The sequence below is a fragment of the Oncorhynchus mykiss genome, chromosome 16 (assembly GCF_013265735.2).
Source record: "Oncorhynchus mykiss isolate Arlee chromosome 16, USDA_OmykA_1.1, whole genome shotgun sequence".
NCBI classification, from domain to species: Eukaryota; Metazoa; Chordata; class Actinopteri; order Salmoniformes; family Salmonidae; genus Oncorhynchus; species Oncorhynchus mykiss.
In genome coordinates, this window is record NC_048580.1 from 7164225 (window position 1) to 7192096 (window position 27872).

Sequence of the window (27872 nt, forward strand, 5' to 3'; positions counted from 1 at the left end):
TTACATAAATTTACTTTAAGCACCATTTCTCAATGTGCTCCACCTTATCTATTTTGTATAAAGTAGCAATTTTCTTTAACTTAGATTCTTCCCCTGATGTAGTTATAATTTTGTGACATTATTTTGACATTATGCACTCTGCAAAGCTGTAAAAATGATTGATTTCGTCTCATATACGCATAGCGTTTTACCACAGACTTTTATTTTGAAGGCAAAATCGGAAATCCGGTAATCTTAATGTTGCTGCTGGGACACTAATGCTGCTGCCATAACGCTAATATAGTTAGCTGCGTGTTCACATTTTCTAATTAATCTAAAATATGTGCCAGTTACTACGCAGGATTTGAGCCATACCGATAGTTTGCTACACCTTCTCCACAAAACTGCCTTGGATCAATCGTATTACAAACCATGAGTTCCAACAACGTTTCCCTGTCAAAAGGTAAATATTCCATGCTAACTAGCAAACAAGTTGAAGCTAGTTTGACAGCTATAGCTAGCTAACTTTACGTACTTAGCTACGAAAACTGTTGTTATTTAGCAATATTTTCCGGAAAAAAAATGGAGCTAGTTTATGACATTGGTTAATGTAATCTGTAAAGGTTTAGTACGATGGCATAATAGTTTGCATGCCTGTCATTTCGTAAGACTGCGACCTTGACTTGTTGCCTCCTGTTTTTTTTGCTCAGCCAGGCAGTTACTAAAGAGTTCACAAAACCCTTTTCCCATAAAATAAATTATTATGATGCGTGTCAAGAAATAACTGCGACAAAACGACCTGGGAAAACTGTTTATTAAATTGACTTTAGGTGAACTCGCTCGGAAGAGGTGGTTTTAACTAAATCATTTTATTTCGACTTTGTTTATGGGAAACCGTATCAAGCGAGTTATTAAGGGTTTTGCTCTGTTGTTAATTATCGAGAGCTGCGCGATTGGATATTTGAAGTGGAAGTTATGAAACTCCGTCTTGTGCTTCTATTATGGAGAAAAGTTCACAATGAAACGGACATTAAATAGGGGCATTGATACATTTGCATCTGGCCATCACATTAATTTCGATGCCATTCTAGGCTACTATAGCCTGCATTTTATCAAATAAATATTTTTTAATGGCGAAATCACCAGAGTCATTCATTGCAAATCAATTTTTGGCACTTGTGTATCCTACCTGGAGCTGGCAAAGGATTTAATAAATAGCCTATAACTTCAGTTTATTGCTTATTGCTGCTGTAGCCTTCTGTTATTATGCGATTATTAATGCCCAAGTTTAGTTAATTAATTTGGAAATTATCAATTGTGATCATGGTCACAGCTCGCCTCTATTGCAATTTGCCGAACAGCTGTTTGAATGGTTGCATTAGATTGACAGAAACAAGTCAGGCTAAAGTAAAAAGCCAAACACTGGTTGTTGTTGACAAGTTTATTCAGCTCATATTCATATGATTCATATTTGATTCATTCAGTGATTTGAAATTAAGTCCCCATCATCAGTAGCCTATTCCAGCATTCATTTATAGGCTATTAGGCAATACAAGCACTTCCTACCTTGAAATCGCCTTGCTATTCAGGTTGAATAAATTAGTCTGTCAATTTGATACATTTTTCAGTTTAGTTAACATCTTGCCAATACTATTGTAGGCGAGATCCTCTATCCTGAGAGACACAAACTCATCACTAAAACTCTCCTGTCGGATGTATTTATAGTTATGCGCAAAAATGATGACAGTTAAATCGACATCCATTGATGGAAAATGATGTGGCGAATGATCTTTTTCTCCTGCAACATTTAACATTTAGCATTATGTCGCTACAGGTCACGTCGACATTCCTTCTTAATTTGGCTCGATAACGTTATAGAAAAAGGGTTCATAAATGAGGCCGAGAAAAGTATTTCTCTGTAAGGCAGGGATTCCCAAGCTAGGGGTCATGACTTGATTTGAAATATGGTCGCGAGAGAAAATGTGTGCACGGTTCATAGAACCGGGCTTATGCCGGTATCCTGTAGCTTCTATATGCGGTTGTAATAAACAGAGCGGTTTTCTTCCAACAAATGTGTCTCTTTTGAATGGTTTATGCTACAAAATATTATGACCCCTTTACTGAAAGGTAAGACTCTCAGGAACACATACGTACACACTCTACTATGCCGACAACCCATTAGAACTGAGTCGACAAGACCAGGCAATAAATCAGACTGGGGGGAAATATATCTTCTACACAGAAGATCTTACCACATCATCTTCTGAACTTCCCAATACCTTTCAGGTGCATTTCAGTCACTTCAAACCATACCTCCTTCAGATTGAAATACTACTGTCAATAATACCAGGAGCCTGCCTCCCGAGTGGCGCAGCGGTCTAAGACACTGCACCGCGGTGCTTGAGGCGTCACTACAGACCCGGGTTTGATCCCAGCCTGTGTCGTGACCGGGAGACCCATGAGGCGGCGCACAATTGGCCCAGCGTCGTCCGGGTTAGGGGAGGGTTTGACCGGCCCGGGATGTCCTTGTCACATCAAGCTCTAGCAGCTGGCTTCCGAGTTAAGCGAGCAGTGTGTCAAGAAGCAGTGCGGCGAGGTAGGGTCGTGTTTCCGAGGACACAGGTCTCTCGACATTCGCCTCTCCCGAGTCTGTACTGTAGTTGCAGCAATGGGACAAGACTGTAACTACCAATTGGATGTCACGAAATTGGGAAGAAAAATGGGTAATAAAATATAAATACCAGTAGCCACAGCAACCATTATGGAATGGCACAATGTGTTGAACAAAGGAGCTGATTGGCTGACCCTGACATTCCAAAATGGCTGCGGTGGCAACTGGTAACTAGCATGAGGATGAAAAGGGCAGTTTTCCAGGAAAACGAGCAGTATTTCAATCTTCTCGATGTATCAGTGTGGATAAAGATAAAATGTGGAGTACAATGGCATGTCCCATCCCTGCATTGAGTTTTTTTTTTGACCCCCTATCTCGCACCGGCTCCACGGTGTCCTAATGATTGCGTTCGGACCTCCCGTGCATCTCAGTGTAAACAAGCGTAACGGAAGGGTGGGTATCTTCTGGCAAGCAGCCACCATCCCATTCCATTAAATGTATCAACGTTAAAGCAACAAAATGTGACAACTGCAAGGTATGGATTCTTTAGAGGTTGGAGCCCTACCTGAACTAGATACTGGATCAAGTATTATTTTTTTTATTTTTTTTAATTTTTTTTACATTTATTTAACTAGGCAAGTCGGTTAAGAACAAATGTATTATTTATAATGACAGCCAACCAAAAGGTCTCCTGCAGGACGGGGGCTGGGATCAAAAATAAAAATATAGGACAAAACACACATCACGACAAGAGAGACAACACTACAAAAATAGAGACCTAAGACAACAATACAGCATGGCAGCAACACATGACAACAACACGGTAGTAACACAACATGGCAGCAGAACAACATGGTAGCAACACAAAACAGGGTACAAACATTATTGGCCACAGACAACAGCACAAAGGGCACGAAGGTAGAGACACCAAAACATCACGCAAAGCAGCCTGTCTTAAGTGTCTGTTTTTTGTTTTACAGCTGAATTGGTGGCAGCCATCGGCGTGACTGCAGGAGCTACAGCTGCGGGCATCCTCCTCTTCCAGTACCTCTCCAAGGGGTCAGGGGTCAAGCCCAAGGTCAACCTGGACCTGCAGAAAGACGACCCCAAAGTGGTGCATGCTTTTGACATCGAAGAACTCGGGGACAAGGCAGTATACTGCAGGTGTTGGAGGTCCAAGAAGGTAGTGCTCGCTGTCGATCTGATACTCTGATACTTGCTGTCGATCTGATACTCTGATACTCACTGTCGATCTGATACTCTGATACTCGCTGTCGATCTGATACTCGCTGTCGATCTGATACTCTGATACTCGCTGTTGATCTGATACTCTGATACTCGCTGTCGATCTGATACTCTGATACTCGCTGTCGATCTGATACTTGCTGTCGATCTGATACTCGCTGTCAATCTGATACTTGCTGTCGATCTGATACTCTGATACTCGTTGTCGATCTGATACTCTGATACTCGCTGTCGATCTGATACTCTGATACTTGCTGTCGATCTGATACTCTGATACTCGCTGTCGATCTGATACTTGCTGTCGATCTGATACTCGTTGTCGATCTGATACTCTGATACTCGCTGTCGATCTGATACTCTGATACTCGCTGTTGATCTGATACTCTGATACTCGCTGTCGATCTGATACTCTGATACTCGCTGTTGATCTGATACTCTGATACTCACTGTCGATCTGATACTCTGATACTCACTGTCGATCTGATACTTGCTGTCGATTTGATACTCTGATACTCGCTGTCGATCTGATACTTGCTGTCGATCTGATACTCTGATACTCGTTGTCGATCTGATACTCTGATACTCACTGTCGATCTGATACTTGCTGTCGATTTGATACTCTGATACTCGCTGTCGATCTGATACTTGCTGTCGATCTGATACTCTGATACTCGCTGTCGATCTGATACTTGCTGTCGATCTGATACTCTGATACTTGCTGTCGATCTGATACTTGCTGTCGATCTGATACTCGTTGTCGATCTGATACTCTGATACTCGTTGTCGATCTGATACTCTGATACTCGCTGTCGATCTGATACTCGCTGTCGATCTGATACTCACTGTCGATCTGATACTCTGATACTTGCTGTCGATCTGATACTCTGATACTCGCTGTCGATCTGATACTCTGATACTCGCTGTCGATCTGATACTCGCTGTCGATCTGATACTCTGATACTCGCTGTTGATCTGATACTCTGATACTCGCTGTCGATCTGATACTCTGATACTCGCTGTTGATCTGATACTCTGATATTCGCTGTCGATCTGATACTTGCTGTCGATCTGATACTCTGATACTCGCTGTCGATCTGATACTTGCTGTCGATCTGATACTCGTTGTCGATCTGATACTCTGATACTTGCTGTCGATCTGATACTCTGATACTCGCTGTCGATCTGATACTTGCTGTCGATCTGATACTCGTTGTCGATCTGATACTCTGATACTCGCTGTCGATCTGATACTCTGATACTCGCTGTCGATCTGATACTCTGATACTCGCTGTCGATCTGATACTCGCTGTCGATCTGATACTCTGATACTCGCTGTCGATCTGATACTCTGATACTCGCTGTCGATCTGATACTCGCTGTCGATCTGATACTCTGATACTCGCTGTCGATCTGATCCTCGCCGTCGATCTGATCCTCGCCGTCGATCTGATCCTCGCCGTCGATCTGATACTCTTTGTATGATTTCCGTTTGATGGAAATGAATCAGAGAGAAGTATTGAGACTTGGCTCCTATACATGAGTCCTGTCTCAACCCCTAGAAATACATAGACACGGCATGGAAAGATGTGGTTGTGAGGAATCAGCCAACTGAAACAGACTGGAGGCTATTAAGGCAATGTTATTACTTGGCATTTTAAGATGTATTTACTGCATTCTAACAACTTTTCTGGCCCTAGTTTCCCTACTGCGACGGCGCTCATGCTAAACATAACGAGGAGACGGGGGATAACGTCGGTCCCCTCATCATGAAGAGAAAGGAGGCCTGAACAATCAATCATCCATCCATCCATCCATTTTGATTCCCATGACTGCCGCTGCTAACATACGGACGCCAACAAGTGCTCTTCACTACAGAAAGGATGGTAGAGGTTGACTCGACACGTGTACACCTGGTATTTACTCCAAAATTGGACGGTAACACTCTGTGTTAATAAGCAAATAATCACTTTTTTTTGGTTGTAATTTATTGATTGATCGAAGCAACACTTATCACAGGACCAAACGGTTATAACATATTGTTGAAATTAGTTGTAATAATATCTAGAATGATGGTAGATAATTTCAGTGTGATTATCGAGGAAACAGGGGGCGGTGGAAGTACTGTAAAATAAAGTGCAAGGCTGGTTGTATTTATTTAATTGAGCTTTGGTCTCTGTACGTTAAGTGATTTTCAGAATGCAAAAGACTTGCTTGTATGTTTGATCAATGTCTGCCCTCCAATTTTTTTTGTTTTTTGTTTTGATACCATAGAGATGTAAAGACATCACAACGTTGTATATGGTCCCAGTATGGTGTCTGTGAACACACGGGCAGCGCCATTGAGGCCATCTCCATTTTGAAGTAGTTAATTTTCGTCTTCTACTACTTCTATGAGTTGGTAAACAAACTGAAAGGGTGTATACTCCCATCTGGAGTGTGTTGTTTAAACCCAGGTTGGTGATTGTACTGCCATCTGCAGTGATGGAGTGTTTACTCCTGAGTATAATTCATTGGCTGACTCTTCCTCATGACTTGGATGGAATTATGTGATCCTTCCTTTATCCCATAGGAAGTCGACTACTTCAAAATGGTGAAAATCCTCAATGGCGCTGCCCATGCTAAAACAGGCTTTTGGGATACCAGAGTCCTCTATCATTCTCTATGGTTGATACTCGGGGAGTTTTTCCTGACCACGGGACCTGATCAGGGATATCTCTGGACCTTTTTATTGGAAGCCATGACTAGGTACTTTACACAGTTATAGTCCATAAAACCATAACTAGGGCCCAGAGTTTTTCCATGGTCAGGTCATGTGGTTATGAAAAACGTCTGGTTCTACTGAAGCGTTGTCAAGGAAACGGTGACATTTGATTTGATCGTTTTTGATTCAACTTGTGAAATCAAATTGTGTAAATGGTGTCAATTTTCAATGGATTTTTTGGGAGATAAAGGTTCTGCAGGTTTCTTAGTTGGAGATGAATCGTCGGGAAGGATTGCTTCGTTGCCCTAAGTTTGTTAACGGGGAAGCAACAAGTCTAACCTTGTTCTATACTACATACCAAGTGGATTCCTGGGTTGTGTTCAGTAGGCAAGAAACATTTGTGGAATGTAGTGAAACGAGGAGGTAGCCGACTCGAACATGATAAATACTTGTTTTTTTTGTTTTTTTTAAAAAGGTTTTGCTACGGTTTACCCTATGGATCACAGCCCTGTACTAAACCCGTTTTAGTAGCTGGATCTGAACTTTTCATGCAGCACTTCTGCCAAGCAGCTTATTCGTTCACACCCAAGGAGTGCACATTTTGTTTTTTTGCCCTAGCATTGCACAGCTGAATCAAATAATGAATTTAACAATCAAGCTTAGATTATTTGTATAAGCTGTGTATTGCCAGGGCAAAAAAGTAAATGTGTACCCCTGGGGAGGGGGGGGGGGGCTAAGAATGTGTAGGTAGTGTCTACTGTCTGTGTGACCTCTGATTTCCACAATATGTCATTCCATCCAAATCCATCACTTATTTATCAATAATAAAAAAAAAACATATCGATGTTCCTCTAGTGCTAGACCGTGTGTTATTTCCAAATGCTGTGAGCCAGTTCACACCCAAAGTAATGTATTAGATTGAACCTTACCAATTAAAAATCAATGAAAGGGATTTAATAGAAGGAATATAAAGCATATTTCCTCTCCTCGAAAGGTGTGCTCATTCAGAACTTCGTCTCTGGCTGATGTGTAGGCATAGGTGATGCAGTCCTGGATCAAATTCGTTCAAATGAGCTACACTTTATTAGGTATGCCTTGGTAGCCTACAGTCATTACAATGGAAATAGATGTGAAAGTGGAGTCTTGCCCTGACGACCAGTTTCAAAACCAAGGACGGCAACAATTTCTTTTGACCTATGATTTGAAACTTATTGATTCACTTTTAAATGTGTCTATTTCTGTGTGTGTGCGATTGTGGGCATGGCATTGCATGGGTAAATCTGAACACTGTCTTTTATTTAATTTTTCATTATTTTTTTACAGTTGGTGCAAGTTTAAATATAATTAATGGTTAATGATAACTACAGATGGAATTAATTCAAGGGTCTCTATATCCAACCCTTAATGGTGCCCCTCTTAGATAATAATTTAAGATAACCAAATATTTTTACATTTTATTTAACCTTTTATTTAACTAGGCAAGTCCAGTTAAGAACACATTCTTATTTACAATGACCGCCTACCGGGGAACGACAGATTTTTTTTTTACCTTGTCAGCTCGGGGATTCGATCTAGCAACCTTTCGGTTACTGGCCCAAAGCTCTAACCATTAGGCTACCTAAATCAGATCAATGAATTATTCTAGTAAATGATCTTGAATATTAATTAGCCAAAAGTCACAACGTCGTTGCGTTGTCGACAAGGAACCTGCAAGTAAGCATTTCGCTGGACAATGTATACCATGCATATCCCGTACATATGACTAGTACAACTTGAAACTTGAATTAAAGGGTAACTACACTCAAAAATCAAAATGCCTTAGATTTTTTTTGCCCAGACCTCAAATGTGGTCTGCTGATGTGATTTAAGGGGGGGGGGGGGGGGGTGTCAGAAACCTATTAATTTCTGACTCAGTTGACAGGGTAATTTATCTATTTTTTCAGTAGTAGGTTTACTGTTAGCCTACTGCACAGTACAGCTTGAGTTGGCCTGACTGAAAGACCAACATGAGATTGATCATTTTAGGTCATCAGAGTGTGTGTCTCCACTTCAATAAGCCTCCAGTCATAACCAAACAATCAGTAAAGAAAATGACATCTAAATGATAATGACATTGCCCATCTTATTTTTAGGCGCAGTCTCCTTAAAGACCCAGTGCAGTAAACATTACATTTTTCCTGTGTTTATATCATATCGTACGACAGCTGATGAAACTACACTGTAAAAGTGTGACAACGTACATCTTGGCCATGTTCTGTTATAATCTCCACCCGGCACAGCCAGAAGAGGACTGGCCACCCCACATAGCCTGGTTCCTCTCTAGGTTTCTTCCTAGGTTTTGGCCTTTTCTAGGGAGTTTTTCCTAGCCACTGTGCTTCTACACCTGCATTGCTTGCTGTTTGGGGTTTTAGGCTGGGTTTCTGTACAGCACTTTGAGATATCAGCTGATGTACGAAGGGCTATATAAATACATTTGATTTGATTTGATGTTTCCTTATAGTTGCTGGTTGAAAGTTCAATCTACACAGGAACTTCTAAACAACAGGTTCACGTGGCCGGGAGTTTCGGCTTTCCATGGTGACATCACCAACCCATGCTGTAAATTGGTTAATAGACCAATAAGAAAGAGAGTTCTAAACCTCTCTGGCAATAACAGCTAGTTTTCAAGTTTTCCCCTCTCCACTCCGACCACTCCTAGACAATCTTAGCAACATTTTTGCTTGAGAAATTGTTTTTTGGCCAAAAAGCGTTTTTTTTTTTTTTTTTTTTTGCACACTTTAATCTATTACCTGCAACTTTAGGAGAGTAATGTCAGAATGTGAGAAAGCCAGTGGAAGCGGGCGGAGATCGCCTAGACAGATTACGCTTTTTCTTCTTCTGCCTAACTAGATCTCTGGCTCCGTCTTAACTAATGTGTGTCTTATTTCATCAAACAGTGAGCTTAAAGCATCACACAAGCTCAATGCATATATAGTTGATTTTCTTAAAAGAAAGGTTACATATGGAAAAATACACGTTTCGATTGGTCGAAAGAACAAGACTACTTTCGGTTGGCCAATAATTTGTTTAGTCTAGGACAACCCTACTGTTATTTCTGCTATGATTCAATTAACTTATTTCAGTCATTTGAGTGTTTTTTTGGATAGTTATCTAATGTTGGTGGGGCATATTATTGTGTTTTAATGGTATCACAATGATAAATATAATATCCCTTAACCACTGCGCCACCCGGGAGGCTGTTCATAGACTACTTACAGGGTAAGGAAATCAATTTGTCATTTGGAGGATTTAATACTTTAATCAAACATACCAGTATATCTGCATCTGTACTTAAGAACAAACAGGGCATAAATAATATTTATATCATGAACAACGATAAAGTTGATTGGTACTCACCACTAGTTCTGTTCCTGAGCTATAGCGTTAGTAGAATGAATGATTAGTCTACTGAAGGATGAGAATGAATGATGAATCTACTGAAGGAGGAGAATGAATGATGAGTCTACTGAAGGAGGAGAATGAATGATGAGTCTACTGAAGGAGGAGAATGAATGATGAGTCTACTGAAGGAGGAGAATGAATGATGAGTCTACTGAAGGAGGAGAATGAATGATGAGTCTACTGAAGGATGAGAATGAATGATGAGTCTACTGAAGGATGAGAATGTGTGCTCTTGTCTTTTATACCATCTTTCTGAAACAGGGAGACAACCCTCTTCAACCTATGCAACAACTCCGTTGACGTTGGCTCACATGCTTCAAAAGCATAGATGATAACCAGGACGATAACCAGGACGATAGCCAGGATGATAACCAGGATGATAGCCAGGATGATAGCCAGGATGATAACCAGGACGATAGCCAGGATGATAGCCAGGATGATAACCAGGATGATAACCAGGATGATAGTGGCGAGTGATTACTAAGGCATGTAGTTTCAGGGTCAATACTAGTTAATGGGCCGACTTGCTAGCCGCTATGCTTTTCTTGCTATATTACCCAGGTTGAAGGTCGCTGAATCATACACATTACACAAGTTAATTGGGGGCCACTTGGCACACATCTACAGGTAGAAGAAACGTGGGGGTGGGGGGTGGGGTGGGGGGGGTCATATAAGGCTTGGGAAATCAGTTTGAAGGCCACATTGTGAGCACCACAACATAATTAACATAATTTACGAAATAAACATATGAAGATTTGAAGTAGACTATTTATTTTGCATTCCCCAATTTTTCAGCAGCCACCCAGTACCACATACAACACCCACGGTCACAGACACCACCCAGTACCACAGACACCACCCAGGGTCATAGACACCACCCAGGGGCATAGACACCACCCAGTACCACAGACACCACCCAGTACCACATACAACACCCACGGTCACAGACACCACCCAGTACCACAGACACCACCCAGTACCACAGACACCAACCAGTACCACAGACACCACCCAGTACCACATACACCACCCAGTACCACAGACACCAACCAGTACCACAGACACCAACCAGTACCACAGACACCACCCAGTACCACATACAACACCCACGGTCACAGACACCACCCAGTACCACATACACCACCCAGGGTCATAGACACCACCCAGGGGCATAGACACCACCCAGTACCACAGACACCACCCAGTACCACAGACACCACTCAGTACCACAGACACCACCCAGTACCACAGACACCACCCAGTGTCATAGACACCACCCAGTACCACAGACACCACCCAGTACCACACACACCACCCAGTACCACAGACACCAACCAGTACCACAGACACCAACCAGTACCACAGACACCACCCAGTGCCACTTCACCACCCAGGGTCATAGACACCACCCAGTACCACAGACACCAACCAGTACCACAGACACCACCCAGGGTCACAGACACCACCCAGGGTCATAGACACCACCCAGTACCACAGACACCACCCAGGGTCACAGACACCACCCAGGGTCACAGACACCACCCAGGGTCACTCACATACACCACCCAGGGTCACAGACACTACCCACGGTCACAGACACCAACCAGTACTACAGACAACACCCACAGTCACAGACACCACCCAGTAGCACAGACACCACCCAGGGTCACAGCCACCACCCAGTACCACAGACACTTGGTTAGAACAGAAATGTGTTTTTTCTGCCTTCGAAAATGTGTCTTCTATGTTGTGAGCAACAAGGTCAGCCGCTGAATGGAGAGCTATTTTTGGGGTTAAGTGCCTTGCTCAAGAGCACAACGGTAGTGGATGGTGGCAATAACCTGACACCAGCAGCCCTCCAGTAGCCAGTTCAGTCAGGGGTTGGGAAATAGGAATACAGTAGTAGGCTACAACAACATGTAGTTTTAAGAGGGAGTATCCCTCTCAACCAGCATGACCACCGTGTGACAATCTAGTTGCTGCAAGCCTTCCCCTCCCTCAGAAACAACCCATGAAATTGACACTACCCACGGTCACAGACACCAACCAGTACCACAGACAACACCCACAGTCACAGACACCACCCAGTAGCACAGACACCACCCAGGGTCACAGCCACCACCCAGTACCACAGACACTTGGTTAGAACAGAAATGTGTTTTTTCTGCCTTCGAAAATGTGTCTTCTATGTTGTGAGCAACAAGGTCAGCCGCTGAATGGAGAGCTATTTTTGGGGTTAAGTGCCTTGCTCAAGAGCACAACGGTAGTGGATGGTGGCAATAACCTGACACCAGCAGCCCTCCAGTAGCCAGTTCAGTCAGGGGTTGGGAAATAGGAATACAGTAGTAGGCTACAACAACATGTAGTTTTAAGAGGGAGTATCCCTCTCAACCAGCATGACCACCGTGTGACAATCTAGTTGCTGCAAGCCTTCCCCTCCCTCAGAAACAACCCATGAAATTGAAAAAAAAAAACAAGTCTTTCAAGTTGACGACAGTTGGCCTGTTGTTCGAAGAAGGTAGGGCAGGACTTTGGCACAATTAACTCATCAACAATGGTGCAATTAAGTTTTGTTTATTGGAGCTTTCTTTTTTTTCTCCATAAATCAGACGACTATAGCAGGTGGAGACTCCTTTACCCTGATTAGCTTGTGAATGAACAATAGAATTCTAATCTGCCACGGCCACTATGGGCCCAATCCCAGACCTCAGATGTTTTTATCCAAAGCGATTTACAGTAAGTAGTATATGTGCATACATTTTGATATGGGTGGCCTCAGAAAGTAAACCTTACAACCCTGGTGTTGCTAGGTGCCATGCTCTACCAACAAATTTGAATACTACTGAATAGAGATCGAGATTTCCAGGATGTTGTCTGTCTGCCATCCAGCACACCACTGCACCTTCACTGGCCAGTCATCCCAACCGTAACCTGAGAACACCTCTCCCTGCATCCCTGCACCATGAAAGCCAGGGCCTCAGGTGGAGGCAGGAGTACTCTCACATACAGTACACCAGGGGAGAAATATTGAACCCATATATTTTGAACTGCATTAAAAAAAGTAGCACCTTTATGGTGTTTCAATGGGCGAGCCTTTTGGCAACATTTGGGCTGCAATACCGCCTTGATACAATACATTCTGTTATTTAGACATTTCCCCAAACCAGATATACAGAATTGCAAAAAAATTAAAGGATAAATAAATGAGATAAATAAATATATATATATATATTATTTTTATTTTTTTTGTGTGCATTTTTAAAGGATAAATAAATGTGTATATATATATATATATATATATATATATATATATATATATTTGTTTAAATACACAAAAAATATATATTAATTAGATAATTTAAAATACTATAAATTTAAAAAAATAATAGTAATCAAAACAACAACAAAAAACTAAATACTAACAACAACAAAAATATATATATTGGGAATTGCATTCAAAGACACTAGTTATGAATGTGCACTAGATGGCGCAATTGGTCCTAAAATAAATCCTCAGATTAAATCCTCAAGAATTATCAGGACGACTGAAGTACTAGGAACACGGTTTTCCAGTTACAATTGGTGTCATTGTCAAATAGTTTAAAATCACTTTTATTTTAAATCATTTGTTTTATTCCAAAAATATATCCCTCAGAAAAACGATTTCAGTCCCTTTTCTAAAACTTTTGTTGTCGATCTTTTACAACAGTAATTCGGCCTACTCACTCACCAGCAGTACAAGACAGTTTGGATGACAGTTGAGAAAAAACTAAAACAAATCGCTTGCTGCCTGTTTTAAAATATGTCCCACATACAACAATGTTGACCACAGTGCAGTCTGAGCTAAAATTAACCAGGGGGTTACATATTATTATTTGCATTCAAGAGAATTGACTTTCATTTCAAATCAATTCCAATAACGATATACTCTGCAAATAATTAAATATGTCATCTATTGACCACAGAATAAAATAGATGATGGAACATCCTCTATAAAATATATAATAGTTGTAAGAAAGACGGTCCCTTTAAGAGGGAATGATGACGTCACAGCTAGCGCAAAGCTGCAAGTGCAGCTGGCCATTGAACCATTATTTAACTAGGCAAGTAGGTTAAGAACTCATTCTTATTTACAATGACGGTGTACCGGGGAACAGTGGGTTAACTGCCATGTTCAGAACGACAGATTTGTACCTTGTCAACTCGGGGATTCAATCCCTTAGTGCTCTGACCACAAGGCTAGTTTATCTGTTTATAACTGATTGACGTCATTGTTTCAGCATGTAGCATTGCTTTGTATCTCGTTTATATGTTAGCTCTGTACCATTGTTAGCTATATTTTCGCCCATCATTATTAGCTGGCTAGTCTTGTTGTTCCTTAGATACCTGTATTTTTTTCGTTTCAGTCATTTTATTATTATAACAAATAGATGAGAGCTGTATCTCGTTTTGTTATTGCTAAATTAAATGTATTTCATAGTAGTGATGCCATTGTATTCATGTTTAATAGTTCCAGACCACGTCGTGTAGTGATAAATGGGTAGTTCATTGGATAATCATAACTGCACAGAAGTGTGATAATTTGTTAATCTACAATCAACATTAAAGAACCCCAAATAGAGGAACTGTCTCTCTCACCTTGTCTCTTAATAGTACAATATCTCTGCCTACTCAAACCAGAGTAATAATCTCAGAAGCTTCATCCTCTTAAACAATATTCATTCCCAATGCAATAAGAAAATAACATAGGTATTATATTTAAGGGTCAAGTCAATATAGTTTCCATGCAGTACTGCTGTCTACTATGACCTGTCTGGCCACACAGAATGGAGAAGCTTTGGTGTGTCATGTGTGATGTAGTACACGCACAATAGTGTTCATGAACCCAGATCAACTAATCACTTAGTTAAAAGATCTTCTGAAATCCCAGTGCAGAATACTATCATGAGCTACACACGTCACTCAAACTATTATGGAAATTGCGGATTTTCATGTCAATGAAAGATCTTTTGCAGAACTAATTTTAGGATGACAACATGATGGCCCCTTAATCCCAATGGGCCCGTTTTCACAAAGACTCTCAGAGTACTGTAGAAGTGCTGATCGAGGATCAGTTTTCTCTTCTAATTCATAATGATTTTTGTATTTTTATTAGATTTTTATTTAACCTTTATTTAACTAGGCAAGTCAGTTAAGAACAAATTCTTATTTACAATGACGGCCTACCAAAAGGCAAAAGGCCTCCTGCTGGGAAGGGGGCGGGGGCTTGGGATTAAAAAATACAAATAAATGTTATAAAAATTCAGGACAAAATACACATCACGACAAGAGAAACAAAACTACATAAAGAGTGACCTAAGATGACAACACAGCGTGGTAACAACACAACATGACAAAAACATGGTAGCAGCACAACATAACAACACAGCATGACAGCACAACATGACAACACAGCATGGCAACAACACATGACAACACAGCGTGGTAACAACACAACATGACAAAAACATGGTAGCAGCACAACATGACAACACAGCATGACAGCACAACATGACAACACAGCATGGTAGCAACATAACATGACAGCATGGTACCCACACTTTCAATTGATCCATTTTAGGTAATAAGATTCTAGTGTTGACGTGCAGAAAGCCCAGGCTTTTACGAGAGCAGAATAACAGGGGGGACCAGGGGACGTATTTATCAAGCCTTTCAGAGTAGGAGTGCTGATCTAGGATCAGGTCCCATTCGTCCATGTAATCACATTCACAGTGATCTAAAAGTTCTGATCCGAAATAAGGCTTTGGGGATACGGGCTATTTTAAAAATGTAACCTTTATTTAACCAGGAAGGGATCATTGAGATTTGAAATCTCTTTTTTCAAGAGCGTCCTGGCCAAGATAGGCAGCAACAAGTCATTACACAATTACAGACAGACAACTTGAAAAACTACAAGTTTAAAAACTACAAAACCACAAGCTTTGTGGATACGGGCCCTGGTCTGTCACCATGTTCTCACTATCAAATCAAATCACAGTTTATTTATCACGTGTGCCGAATACAACAGGTGTAGGTAGACCTTACATGCTTACTTACAGGCTCGAACCAATAGTGCAGAGAAAAAAAAGTATGTGTGTGTGTGTGTGTCTGTGTGAGTGTGTGTGTGTGTAGGTAAGTAAAGAAATAAAACAACAGTAAAAAGACATTTGAAAATAAGAGTAGCAAGGCTATATACAGACACCTGTTAGTCAGGCTGGTTGAGGTAGTATGTACATGTAGGTATGGTTAAAGTGACTATGCATATATGATGAACAGAGAGTAGCAGTAGCGTAAAAAAAGAGGGGTGGTGGGACACAATGCAGATAGCCCTGTTAGCCAATGTGCGGGAGCACTGGTTAGTTGGGCCTATTGAGGTAGTATGTACATGAATGTATAGCTAAAGTGACTATGGAGAGAGTAGCAGCAGCGTAAAAGAGGGGTTGGGGTTGGGGGGGGCACACAATGCAAATAGTCTGGGTAACCATTTGGTTACCTATTCAGGAGTCTTATGGCATGGGGGTAAAAACTGTTGAGAAGCCTTTTTGTCCTAGACTTGGCACTCCGGTACCACTTGCCATGCGGTAGTAGAGAGAACAGTCTATGACTGGGGTGGCTGGGGTCTTTGACCATTTTTAGGGGATTCCTCTCAGTTGTTGAATCTTATGTTCAGACAAATATTTACATATGTTAAGTTTGCTGCCACTGCGAGGACGATCAGCTGTCCGTCCTGTCTCCCGGTAGCGGCGTCTCACAGTACGGACATTGCAATTTATTTCCCTGGCCACATCTGCAGTCCTCATGCCTCCTTGCAGCATGCATAAGGCACGTTCACGCAGATGAGCAGGGACTCTGGGCATCTTTCTTTTGGTGTTTTTCAGAGTCAGTAGAAAGACCTCTTTAGTGTCCTAAGTTTTCATAACTATGACCTTAATTGCCTACCGTCTGTAAGCTGTTAGTGTCTTAACGACCGTTCCACAGGTGCATGTTCATTAATTGTTTATGGTTCATTGAACAAGCATGAAAAACAGTGTTTAAACCCTTTACAATGAAGATCTGAGAAGTTATTTGGATTTTTACAAATTATCTTTGAAAGACAGTGTCCTGAAAAAGGGACATTTCTTTTTTTGCTGAGTTTAGGTCACCTAGCCACCCTGAGTTTTCTAAATAAACCAAATTTGATCAAATTCACATTTTCATCTTTACACAAATAAATAAGCCTATTTTAGGCTATAAATACATAGCTTGGACTATAAATACATGACGTTACTGCTTCGTTTCCCCTGGCCAGAGGGGACCAGAGTGCATAGGCTTCTCTAGGCTCTCTGCAGCTGTGGCTGTATTCATTAGGCTACAGTTGATCAGACTGAAGCGCAGATTAATTGTGCACGAGTTGACAAACCATGAAGCGAATCAAAAGTAATAGGGAAAATGCCAGCTCACCCTGCTGTACCATAAATGGAAATACATCTTCACATAATGCTACAGATGATAAACATATGCTACAAATTATAAACGTAATGTATGCTACAAATGATAAACATATGCTACAAATTATAAACGTAATGTATGCTACAAATGATAAACATATGCTACAAATTATAAACGTAATGTATGCTACAAATGATAAACATATGCTACAAATTATAAACGTAATGTATGCTACATGAAGAAACGTAACATATGCTACAACTGATAAACACAATGTATTCTGGCTGTTCCCTAGTCCACTCTGGTCTCCCAGGGCCTGGTTGTCCTCTTGTCCACTCTGGTCTCCCAGGGCCTGGCTGTCCTCTAGTCCACTCTGGTCTCCCAGGGCCTGGCTGTCCTCTAGTCCACTCTGGTCTCCCAGGGCCTGGCTGTCCTCTAGTCCACTCTGGTCTCCCAGGGCCTGGCTGTCCTCTAGTCCACTCTGGTCTCCCAGGGCCTGGTTGTCCTCTTGTCCACTCTGGTCTCCCAAGGCCTGGTTGTCCTCTAGTCCACTCTGGTCTCCCAAGGCCTGGTTGTCCTCTAGTCCACTCTGGTTTCCCAGGGCCTGGCTGTCCTCTAGTCCACTCTGGTCTCCCAAGGCCTGGCTGTCCTCTAGTCCACTCTGGTCTCCCAGGGCCTGGTTGTCCTCTAGTCCACTCTGGTCTCCCAGGGCCTGGTTGTCCTCTAGTCCACTCTGGTCTCCCAAGGCCTGGTTGTCCTCTAGTCCACTCTGGTTTCCCAAGGCCTGGCTGTCCTCTAGTCCACTCTGGTCTCCCAGGGCCTGGCTGTCCTCTAGTCCAGTCTGGTCTCCCAAGGCTTGGCTGTCCTCTAGTCCACTCTGGTCTCCCAAGGCCTGGCTGTCCTCTAGTCCACTCTGGTCTCCCAAGGCCTGGTTGTCCTCTAGTCCACTCTGGTTTCCCAGGGCCTGGCTGTCCTCTAGTCCACTCTGGTCTCCCAAGTTCTGGCTGTCCTCTAGTCCAGTCTGGTCTCCCAAGGCCTGGCTGTCGTCTAGTCCACTCTGGTCTCCCAGGGCCTGGCTGTCCTCGAGTCCACTCTGGTCTCCCAGGGCCTGGCTGTCCTCTAGTCCAGTCTGGTCTCCCAGGGCCTGGCTGTCCTCTAGTCCACTCTGGTCTCCCAGGGCCTGGCTGTCCTCGAGTCCACTCTGGTCTCCCAGGGCCTGGCTATCCTCTAGTCCACTCTGGTTTCCCAGGGCCTGGCTGTCCTCTAGTCCACTCTGGTCTCCCAGGGCCTGGCTGTCCTCTAGTCCACTCAGGTCTCCCAAGGCCTGGCTGTCCTCTAGTCCACTCTGGTCTCCCAGGGCCTGGCTGTCCTCGAGTCCACTCTGGTCTCCCAGGGCCTGGCTGTCCTCTAGTCCAGTCTGGTCTCCCAAGGCTTGGCTGTCCTCTAGTCCACTCTGGTCTCCCAGGGCCTGGCTGTCCTCTAGTCCACTCTGGTCTCCCAGGGCCTGGCTGTCCTCTAGTGCACTATAACAAAATGCAGGTTTATTTTTTCTCTACAAGGCGTTATTGTTTAGAACGAATCTTTTATATTTTGTCTCGTTAGATTGCATGTATAGGAGGATTATGTGTGTGTACATGGGATTACGCGCTAGGGCAGTGAAAATTACTTTAGGCTCTGCCTTCTGCCGTGAGTTTTGACATTGTAAACCCGTGCTTTCACGTCACAACAATATTCTACATCAATCGTTCTGTTGGAATTCAGCGTGCAGCCGCGGTTTCACATCTGCGCTTTTCTGTTGTTCACTCAGGTAGGATTGGATTTGAGCACAAACGCATACCTCAACAAGAATGGCTATCGCAATCGTCAAGATCGGAATTTCATTGAAAATGCTACCGAATAACAGTGCCGTGTTCTTCAAATCGGACGGTGGGAGATTTGGCCAAACCAGGACGATTAAATTGCTAACGGGGTCAAAGTACAAGATTGAAGTGGTTGTCAAACCTGGGGCTGCAGAGGCAACGTAAGTATGGTTGGGGTGAAATGTTTACAGGCGCTCGCGCATCAGGAAATATAATGTCTATCCACTTCAATAGGTTAAATTGTGACAATTTCTCTGTTGAGGAAAACAATATTCTGTCACTGTCCATCACTGCCTGTTTATGTTTTTGCTCCGTTTTTATTATACTAACTCAGTGTTTCATAGTGTGAATAATATGATTCGGTATATTGTCTTGGCAAAGATCACAACCCGTGGATATTATGTCGCTGCTTTAATCTAATTAAATGTATAGGTTAATTAAATTGGTCATTGAGAACATTGATAAGACACACGCCGTAGGAGGTTGTGATTCGATGTTGGAGTTGTGTGAGAGAGTGCGCGGTTAGAGTTCCCACTAACGTTAGATGTTCAAACTGCAGTCTAAATTGGCAAGGCCTATATCATAGACTACAAATGTATAAGAACAAAAATACGTTTTTGGACTTAATTTAAGGTAAGGGTTATGCATAAGGTTAAGCAGTTTGGTTAACGTTAGGGTTTGGTTTAGGTTTGTGTCCGGAAGGTGCAGGGAGACAGAAGTCGCTGCCAGATTGTGTCAAATCCACTACCGATTCAATTCTAATTTTATTTGTCACATGCCGAATATGTGTGACGTTAAGACTTCACCAATAAATGCTTTACTTACGAGCCATTTCCCAACAATGCAGAGTTAAAGTTAAGACAATTTGGCTAAACTAATTTTATGTAATAGTAACACAATAACATAACAATAACAAGGCAATATACAATGAGTACCAGTACCGAGTCAATGTGCAGGGGTACGACGTAATTTAGTTAATTGAAGTAATATCTACATGTATGTAGGGGTGAAAGTGACTCGGCCATCGAGATAGATAATAAACAGATTAGCAGCAGTATGTGTGTGTTGGAGTGTCAGTGTAGTATGTGTGAGTGTGTGGGTATTGATTGAGTCAGTACAACAACAAAAAGTGGGTTATACGCAAATAGTCCAGGTGGCCATTTGATTAACTGTTCAGCAGTCTTATGTCTTGGAGGTAGAAGCTGTTTATGAGCCTTTTGGTCAAATACCTGTCGTGTGGTACCGCTTGCCTCGCGGTAGCAGAGAACAATCTATGACTTGGGTGGCTTGAGTTTGACATTTTTTAGGACGTTCCTTGCTACCCTCTTTAGCGCCTTACGGTCAGATGCCAAGCAGTTGCCATACCAAGCGGTGATGCGGCCAGTGGTTCAGCTGTAGTTTTTGAGGATCTAAGGGCCCATGCCATATCTTTTCAGCCTCTTGAAGGGGGAATATGTGTTCTCCTGCCCTCTACACAACTGTGTTGGTGTGTTTGGAGTGGACCATGATACAGTAGGTCCTTAGCGATGTGGATCATCTAGGAACTTGAATCTCTCGACCCGCTCCACTACAGCCCCGTCGATGTGAATGGGGGCGTGCTCGGCCATCCGTTTCCGGTAGTCCCCGATAAGCTCCTTTATCTTGCTGACGTTGAGGAAGAGGTTGTTGTCCTGGCCTCCAGCATGTGTGACATTAGGCTTCCAGCATGTTTGACAGAGACCAGCATGGTTGAAGGCTATCTAGTTTTTTGTGCATTTTCTACAGTAGTAGGATAAACATGCACTCAAATGTGTTTCTGTATTTGGTTATTCATTCCTGTCTTTGTAATTTATCATTCCATTTATTCTGGAATGATAGATCAGTGTAATTTATCTTTCACCTCTCTATCCACACCCTTTCATCCATCCGTTCCTTTGACTGATTCATCTACAAATAATAAGGAGTAGTTACTTATGATGCAAGGTGATTTGTAGGTCAGTTATTCGACAGTCTCCTGTGCTGTCGGCTACAATGTCAAACAACCCCAGCATCACCAATCCACCCCCCACCCCACCCCCAACCCCTGCCCCAGTCAAGCGGTCACCAAAGTATTGTCTGTGATGTAACTGTTATGGTTCCTGTCCTGTCCTCAGCACTATGAGTGTAGGCGGAGTCATCTTCCCCTTGGAGCAGAAGTCTAGAGACCCCCAGTCTGTAGTCTACACTGGCGTCTACAACACAGAGGGCGTGACTCACACCAAGAGTGGAGACAGACAAGCTGTACAGATCAGCTTGCAGGTAATAAAGGCAAATTATGACATGACGACGGGTGTCGTCTTCCTGGGATAACAGACATAAAGTACTTTTACATATTTTTTTTTTTTATGAACAAGTAGACAAAACAATTGACCCTTCGCTAAGCCCCGCCCACCTTGGTTACTGTTGCTACCTCAAACAACATTTTCCCAGAAAGCCCAATTCCTCATTCAACTACTGGCGAAATCCCCTCACAAAGATCTCAAATTGTGTTTCTAATACACAATGAAATGAAACACAGACTACCCCTTGCTAATAAGGAAACTCTCGGGTGTGTTGTGGTGGACTGTCATTACAATTACTTCACGGGAACCTAGTAAAAAATACGTTTATAGTGTAGGTAGCCACTGAATGGCTCTCAATTCACCATGCCTGCATGTAGTCAAAGCTATAACCACTTTGGAGATAATTAGTGCTCTCAAATCGTATCCTGATGTCAACAGCAGATGGAAGTTGTATTCATTTTAGCTAGCTAAAATACATTTTGAGAAAACAAGTTATATTAAGTGGCTAGCTAGCTAGCGTTAGCAACGTTTGATGGTCAATGAGACTGAGAGCTAAGCAGTTTAGCTTGCAAACAATGTAACACAAGTATAATTTGGGATTCGAGAACTTCTCTAACAGGCTCAGGAATCACAGTAGCAACTATTCCTGTTAGCAAGTACAGTAGAAAATAATTGAACAAACTGTTAAATTATTTAGCCATTTAAACATTTACTTTTGGAAGAAAACTCTTTAGCCCTCACTGGCTTTCATGCGATTTAATTGTGAGCGTGTTATCCATTGGAGCGCTGTGATTGGTTGCCCAAAATTCTGGGGCGGGGCTTAGCGAAGGGTCAATTAACAAGTAGACAAAACAATTAGCAAACAGACAAAACTATTAACTAGTAAACAAAACAATTAACTAATAGACAAAACAATTAACAAACAGACAAAACTATTAACTAGTAGACAAAACTATTAACTAGTAGACAAAACTATTAACTAGTAGACAAAACTATTAACTAGTAGACAAAACAATTAACTAATAGACAAAACAATGAACTTGTAAACAAAACAAATAACTAGTAGACAAGTTAATTCAGAGCAGTTCACCAGTCCCATTACAAATACCTTAAAACTTCAATGACTAGCTTGGGCATTTATTTGCTTAAATCACTGAACACAAAAGCCATTTATTAGAGCTAAACCAGCTTTTTTCTCATTTGCATAGTTCATTGTTTAATTTCAGCATTTACTTCCTGCATTTTAAAAATACATTTTTTCATTTCCTGCACTAATGTGTTTTCATTTACACACCGTGTCAAAATGTTTAGTTTGTCTTAGTATGCCTCTATACTGGGAGGCTCATGCACATCCCCGATACTGTATGTCAATATCTGTTCTATGGATGGGTGTGGGTGTGTCTGTGCATATGAATGGGAGTGTGCGGGAGGGTGAATATGACTTATGTGTAGGAGGCCGGGAGAGAATGGGATGTGTGGATGCATAGGTTATATGTTGTTCTGCATGTGAATGAAGGAGAATGGACGAGTAAGTCCATCGATGTATGAATTGGGTGTAAATGTGTCTGAGAATAAAGGGAGGAGGAGCTTCAAGCCCTATAAAGGCATAGCAATTCACAGGACAAAGGAGTATTTGCTTTGTGTTTTTTGTGTGTTCTCTGTTAAATGTTTGCTCAGCCTACATGTTCACATATTTTATATGTGTAATGTACACAATAACTATGTATTCATACCATGACTATTATCCATGGGATGTCCACCGCCCTCATAAGACATAAGTCTGCATCAGGTTTATAAACATTTAATTAGATTGCCAGCAGATGTGGTTTTCCTGCAAGAGCTACACTTCAAAAAAAGGAGAAATAGAATATTTAAAGAGGAACTGGGTTGGAGAGGCCTCTGCTGCCACCTACTGTAGTAACAGCAGAGGTGTAGGCGTCCTGATAAATAAGAACACACCCTTTCCCCTTATATCCCAGCACACGGACCAAGAAGGACATGTTCACATTTTTTGATTGTTCCTTAAATAGGGATAAAAAAAACACATTGACTCCATTGTATATCCCCCGCAGGGGTAAACCTTGTGTGTTTTTTAGATAGAATTCAAGCTATATTAGATCAAACCCAGACATTATTTTTTTTTTTAGCTGGTGACCTAAATCAAGCATTTAGCAAATTGGTCAGACATAGCAATAAAAAAAGGGAAATTCAAGGAGCCTCCAAAGAGACTGAACAATATAATCTCTACAAATATTTTCCAGGACATCTGGAGATTATTATTCCCAATGACAAAAGACTTACCTCTTTTTTTTTTACAGACCCAAACGTTTAAACAATTGCGACAATAAAATAACAAAACCCATAAGCAACAGAATGGTAAAAGTCTTACCAGTCTTGTTACATAATAATCAAACGAGGTTTATTAAAAATAGACACTTACAAAACAAATACAAAAACATGTTTCAGTGTAATACAATACGCTAAAGTACAAGATGGTAGATTTATCAATAATTGCTGCTGATGCTGATAAAGGCTATCGACCGGCTTGAGTGGCCTTTTTTATTTATCTTTGGAAGCATTTAACTTTCCAGCTGAAATAATACATTTTATAAAAATAATATATAAATATCCGAAAGCAAAAATATACACAAACAATACCCTATCCAGTGAAATAGCTTTAGAAAAGGGCACGAGACAAGGATGTCATCTCTCCCCCGTTCTGTTTGCACTGGCAATTGAACCACTAGCAGAAAGAAAGAGACAGGACCCAAACGTAACAGGTATCAGGTATTGGTAAACACGAATATAAAATAAACGTATTTGCAGACGATATCCTGATATAATAAACTAATATTGAAAAGGCAATGTCCACCTTATTAAAAATATTTTCGGAAAACTCTAAAATCGCAGGATATAAAAGGAACGTGGGAAAAAACAAAATAATGGCAATGGGAAAAATAATAACTCATGATCCACAGCAATCCTTTAAGTGGACCACAACAAATGTTAAATACTTAGGATGCTTAATAAGTGACAACAAACAAATACATAAAGATTACTTTATCCCATTACTCAACAATATGAAAGCAGACCTAATTAAATGGAACAATCTCCCCATAAATCTTACAGGTAGAATAAACCTCTTTAGAATGGCATGGCTCCCATTTAGAATGGCATGGCTCCCATTTAGAATGGCATGGCTCCCATTTAGAATGGCATGGCTCCCATTTAGAATGGCATGGCTCCCATTTAGAATGGCATGTCTCCCATTTAGAATGGCATGGCTCCCATTTAGAATGGCATGGCTCCCATTTAGAATGGCATGGCTCCCATTTAGAATGGCATGGCTCCCATTTAGAATGTCATGGCTCCCATTTAGAATGGCATGGCTCCCATTTAGAATGGCATGGCTCCCATTTAGAATGGCATGTCTCCCATTTAGAATGGCATGGCTCCCATTTAGAATGGCATGGCTCCCATTTAGAATGGCATGGCTCCCATTTAGAATGGCATGGCTCCCATTTAGAATGGCATGGCTCCCATTTATTTTCGGTAACACCAATTACCTCAGCGAAGACATTCTTTAAAAAAGTGTATTCGGCCATAACAGACTTCATATGGACAAATACAATTCATAGAATAAATTGGAAATATGTCCCTAAATCTGAGGGTGGTTTTAACCTTCCAGATTTGGAATTGTGTCAACTCGCCACCCAAGGCTTTTACTTGCGATATATTGTTAAATGCACTAAAGAGGAACAATGGGTCATTTAGCTTTTCAGATTCCACCGATAAATTGGCCCACGTGGAAAACTAAATGCATAGAAACCGTAATTGACATGGTAATAGGAAATGTAATTATTTCCATGACAAGTTGTCCATTGTTTATGTCTATGTATGTTTTTGTTTATTGTAAAAAAAAAATTTAAAAAAAAGACCTACATAAAACATTACAAAAAATTATAAAAAATATGCCTCTAGTAAAAAAAAAAAGTTATCCTCTTTGACTGTTATTACATTTGTTAGTAGAGGGCGATCGGACGATTTGTTGGAGTCTGTACTCCCGAAGTTGTTGACAGTTTTTTTTGCTTGCCAGCATTCTTAACAGCCAATGGCTAGCAGTTTCTTCCTGGTGATAAAAACGAATGATTGACATAGTTTTTTAGAGTCATTACTGTATGATTTAACGTTACAAATTAAACCTGGCAAAACAATTCATGATAATTAATGCTGACCCCGTAAACAATTCATTTAGACCCTGCGTTAATTTGAAACCCGGCGTTGATTTGCTGAAATGTGGGCCGTTGCCCGCCTATTAAAAGGGGCAGGTGGCTATTTGAGACTTCATTTCTGTATATCTACATCATATAGCCTGGTCCCGGATCTGTATCATCTAGCCTGGTCCCAGATCTGTTTGATATCTGTATCATATAGCCTGGTCCCAGATCTGTTTAATATCTGTATCATATAGCCTGGTCCCAGATCTGTTTAATGTCTGTATCATATAGCCTGGTCCCAGATCTGCTTGTGTTGTATAGTCAACTCCTATGGGCGTCATCATGCCATGACCATAGGTGTTGGGGCAAGACAGCACAAACAGATCTGGAAACCAGGCTATGCATGATCCATACGAACACATTCACAACAATCCCGATAGCCCATTACACATGTAGGATATTCATTATCAGGCGTCAACTGTTCATGATGCAAATTATGAGGAAAGCTCTGAAGCAGTGCCTGTTTATTATTATTATTATTATTATTATTATTATTATTTGTCTTTTCTTACTAGACATGACTTTGCTTATAGCTAGCTACTTTATTGAGTAGAAATGTACTAACTGTGACTGTGACAAGTGGTTCTCTCACCTAGTTACCTTAAGATGAATGTACTAAATGACTAACATGTAAATGTATTATTTTCTTAGGGCTGTCACACCTTCTTTAACCTCAATGTCAACTTGTTTTGACATCGTATTTTTTATATTTTTTTATAGTATATCTTTTTTATTATTTTATATATTTATATTTTTGCTGTATAGATGATGTATTTTGGGATGTTTTCAGTGTATTTTGAGCTCTTTCAGACAATCGCAAAGAAAACAAAATGTGTGCACTTAAAATGACAAAACGTTAACTTGCGTTAACTGATTCACTCTGACAGACCTAAATATTTTCCCTCGCAGTTCACAGAGGTGGGCTCTTTTGAAGTGGTGTGGCAGGTGAAGTACTACAACTACAATAAGAGGGACCACTGCCAGGGAGGCAACAGTTTCAACAGCATCGAGTACGAGTGCAAGCCCAACGAGACGCGCAGCCTGATGTGGGTCAACAAGGAGCTGTTCGTCTGATGGACCAACCAACACAGACAGCATCAGGGTTGTGTTCATTAGGCACCAAAACGGAAGTTAACGTAGTGAAACTGGGCGGTACTACCTGAAATTACAAAAGCTGAAGAACATACGCACATCCAGGTGCTTTCCGCAGGTACTGGAGTTGTAGGCAAACTCATGGAAAACAGAAAGGAAAACGCCTCACCCGAAGTTAGCCAATGAAAATACCCGTTACAGTTTTCCGTTGCAAAATGTTTTGCTACGGTGTGCCCTAATGAACACGACCCTGATGTCACTGAAATGAGAGATGGATGACAATCAGCTGCTGTGTGTTTCAGCTGTAGCCAGCCTGTAAACCCCTCAAAGTGGATCATTTGCTGACTACTCGTGAAACTGTTAACCCAAACATCTTTTCCTCAGAGTCTGTTGTGGCATAATGTTCACCCTCAGGTGTATTCTGTTCCATGGAGGGCTTGTGTGTGTGTGTGTTATCTATTTATATGTATGAAGGCAGTGTGTGTGTGTGTGTGTGTGTGTGTGTGTGTGTGTGTGTGTGTGTGTGTGTGTGTGTGTGTGTGTGTGTGTGTGTGTGTGTGTGTGTGTGTGTGTGTGTGTGTGTGTGTGTGTGTGTGTGTGTGTGTGTGTGTGTGTGTGTGTGTGTGTGTGAGTGAGATATCTATTTATATGAATGAAGGCAGTGTGTGAGTGTGTGAGTGTGTGTGTGTGTGTGTGTGTGTGTGTGTGTGTGTGTGTGTGTGTGTGTGTGTGTGTGTGTGTGTGTATCTATGCGTATGCATGAAGGCAGTATGTTAATATGTACACTATGTGCAGATGTTGCGTGTGTTATAGTACTGTAATGAGCAGTCTGTGTTTTTATTTATTTTATTTTTTTTAAATTCGCTTTTTTTGTTCAATTAAAATGTTGTCCCATGTGTC

At 41.5% G+C, this 27872-nt stretch overlaps 2 protein-coding genes across 2 annotated transcripts; both read left to right on the plus strand.

Annotated features, from left to right (window-relative positions):
• Positions 1–211: 211 nt before the first annotated feature.
• On the plus strand, positions 212–7385 carry LOC110491290 (CDGSH iron-sulfur domain-containing protein 1). Its single transcript, XM_021564640.2, has 3 exons — positions 212–442; positions 3571–3773; positions 5533–7385. Exons 1-3 carry the CDS (start codon positions 412–414, stop codon positions 5620–5622), a joined length of 324 nt encoding a protein of 107 aa, XP_021420315.1. The 5' UTR covers positions 212–411; the 3' UTR covers positions 5623–7385.
• Positions 7386–19180: 11795 nt separating this feature from the next.
• Positions 19181–27474, plus strand: cnrip1b (cannabinoid receptor interacting protein 1b). The gene is made up of 3 exons (XM_021564642.2): positions 19181–19464; positions 21436–21580; positions 26790–27474. The coding sequence occupies exons 1-3, from the start codon at positions 19292–19294 to the stop codon at positions 26952–26954; spliced, it is 483 nt and encodes a 160-aa protein (XP_021420317.1). The 5' UTR covers positions 19181–19291; the 3' UTR covers positions 26955–27474.
• Positions 27475–27872: the final 398 nt, after the last annotated feature.

Bases quoted from the DNA above. Each gene is read 5' to 3' on its own strand.
- LOC110491290 (XM_021564640.2), top strand. From the start codon at position 412: ATGAGTTCCAACAACGTTTCCCTGTCAAAAG. The intron at 443-3,570 runs GTAAATATTCCA...TTTGTTTTACAG, and splicing joins CAACGTTTCCCTGTCAAAAG to CTGAATTGGTGGCAGCCATC. The intron at 3,774-5,532 runs GTAGTGCTCGCT...TTCTGGCCCTAG, and splicing joins GGTGTTGGAGGTCCAAGAAG to TTTCCCTACTGCGACGGCGC.
- cnrip1b (XM_021564642.2), top strand. From the start codon at position 19,292: ATGGCTATCGCAATCGTCAAGATCGGAATTTCATTGAAAATGCTACCG. The intron at 19,465-21,435 runs GTAAGTATGGTT...TCCTGTCCTCAG, and splicing joins CCTGGGGCTGCAGAGGCAAC to CACTATGAGTGTAGGCGGAG. The intron at 21,581-26,789 runs GTAATAAAGGCA...TTTCCCTCGCAG, and splicing joins CTGTACAGATCAGCTTGCAG to TTCACAGAGGTGGGCTCTTT.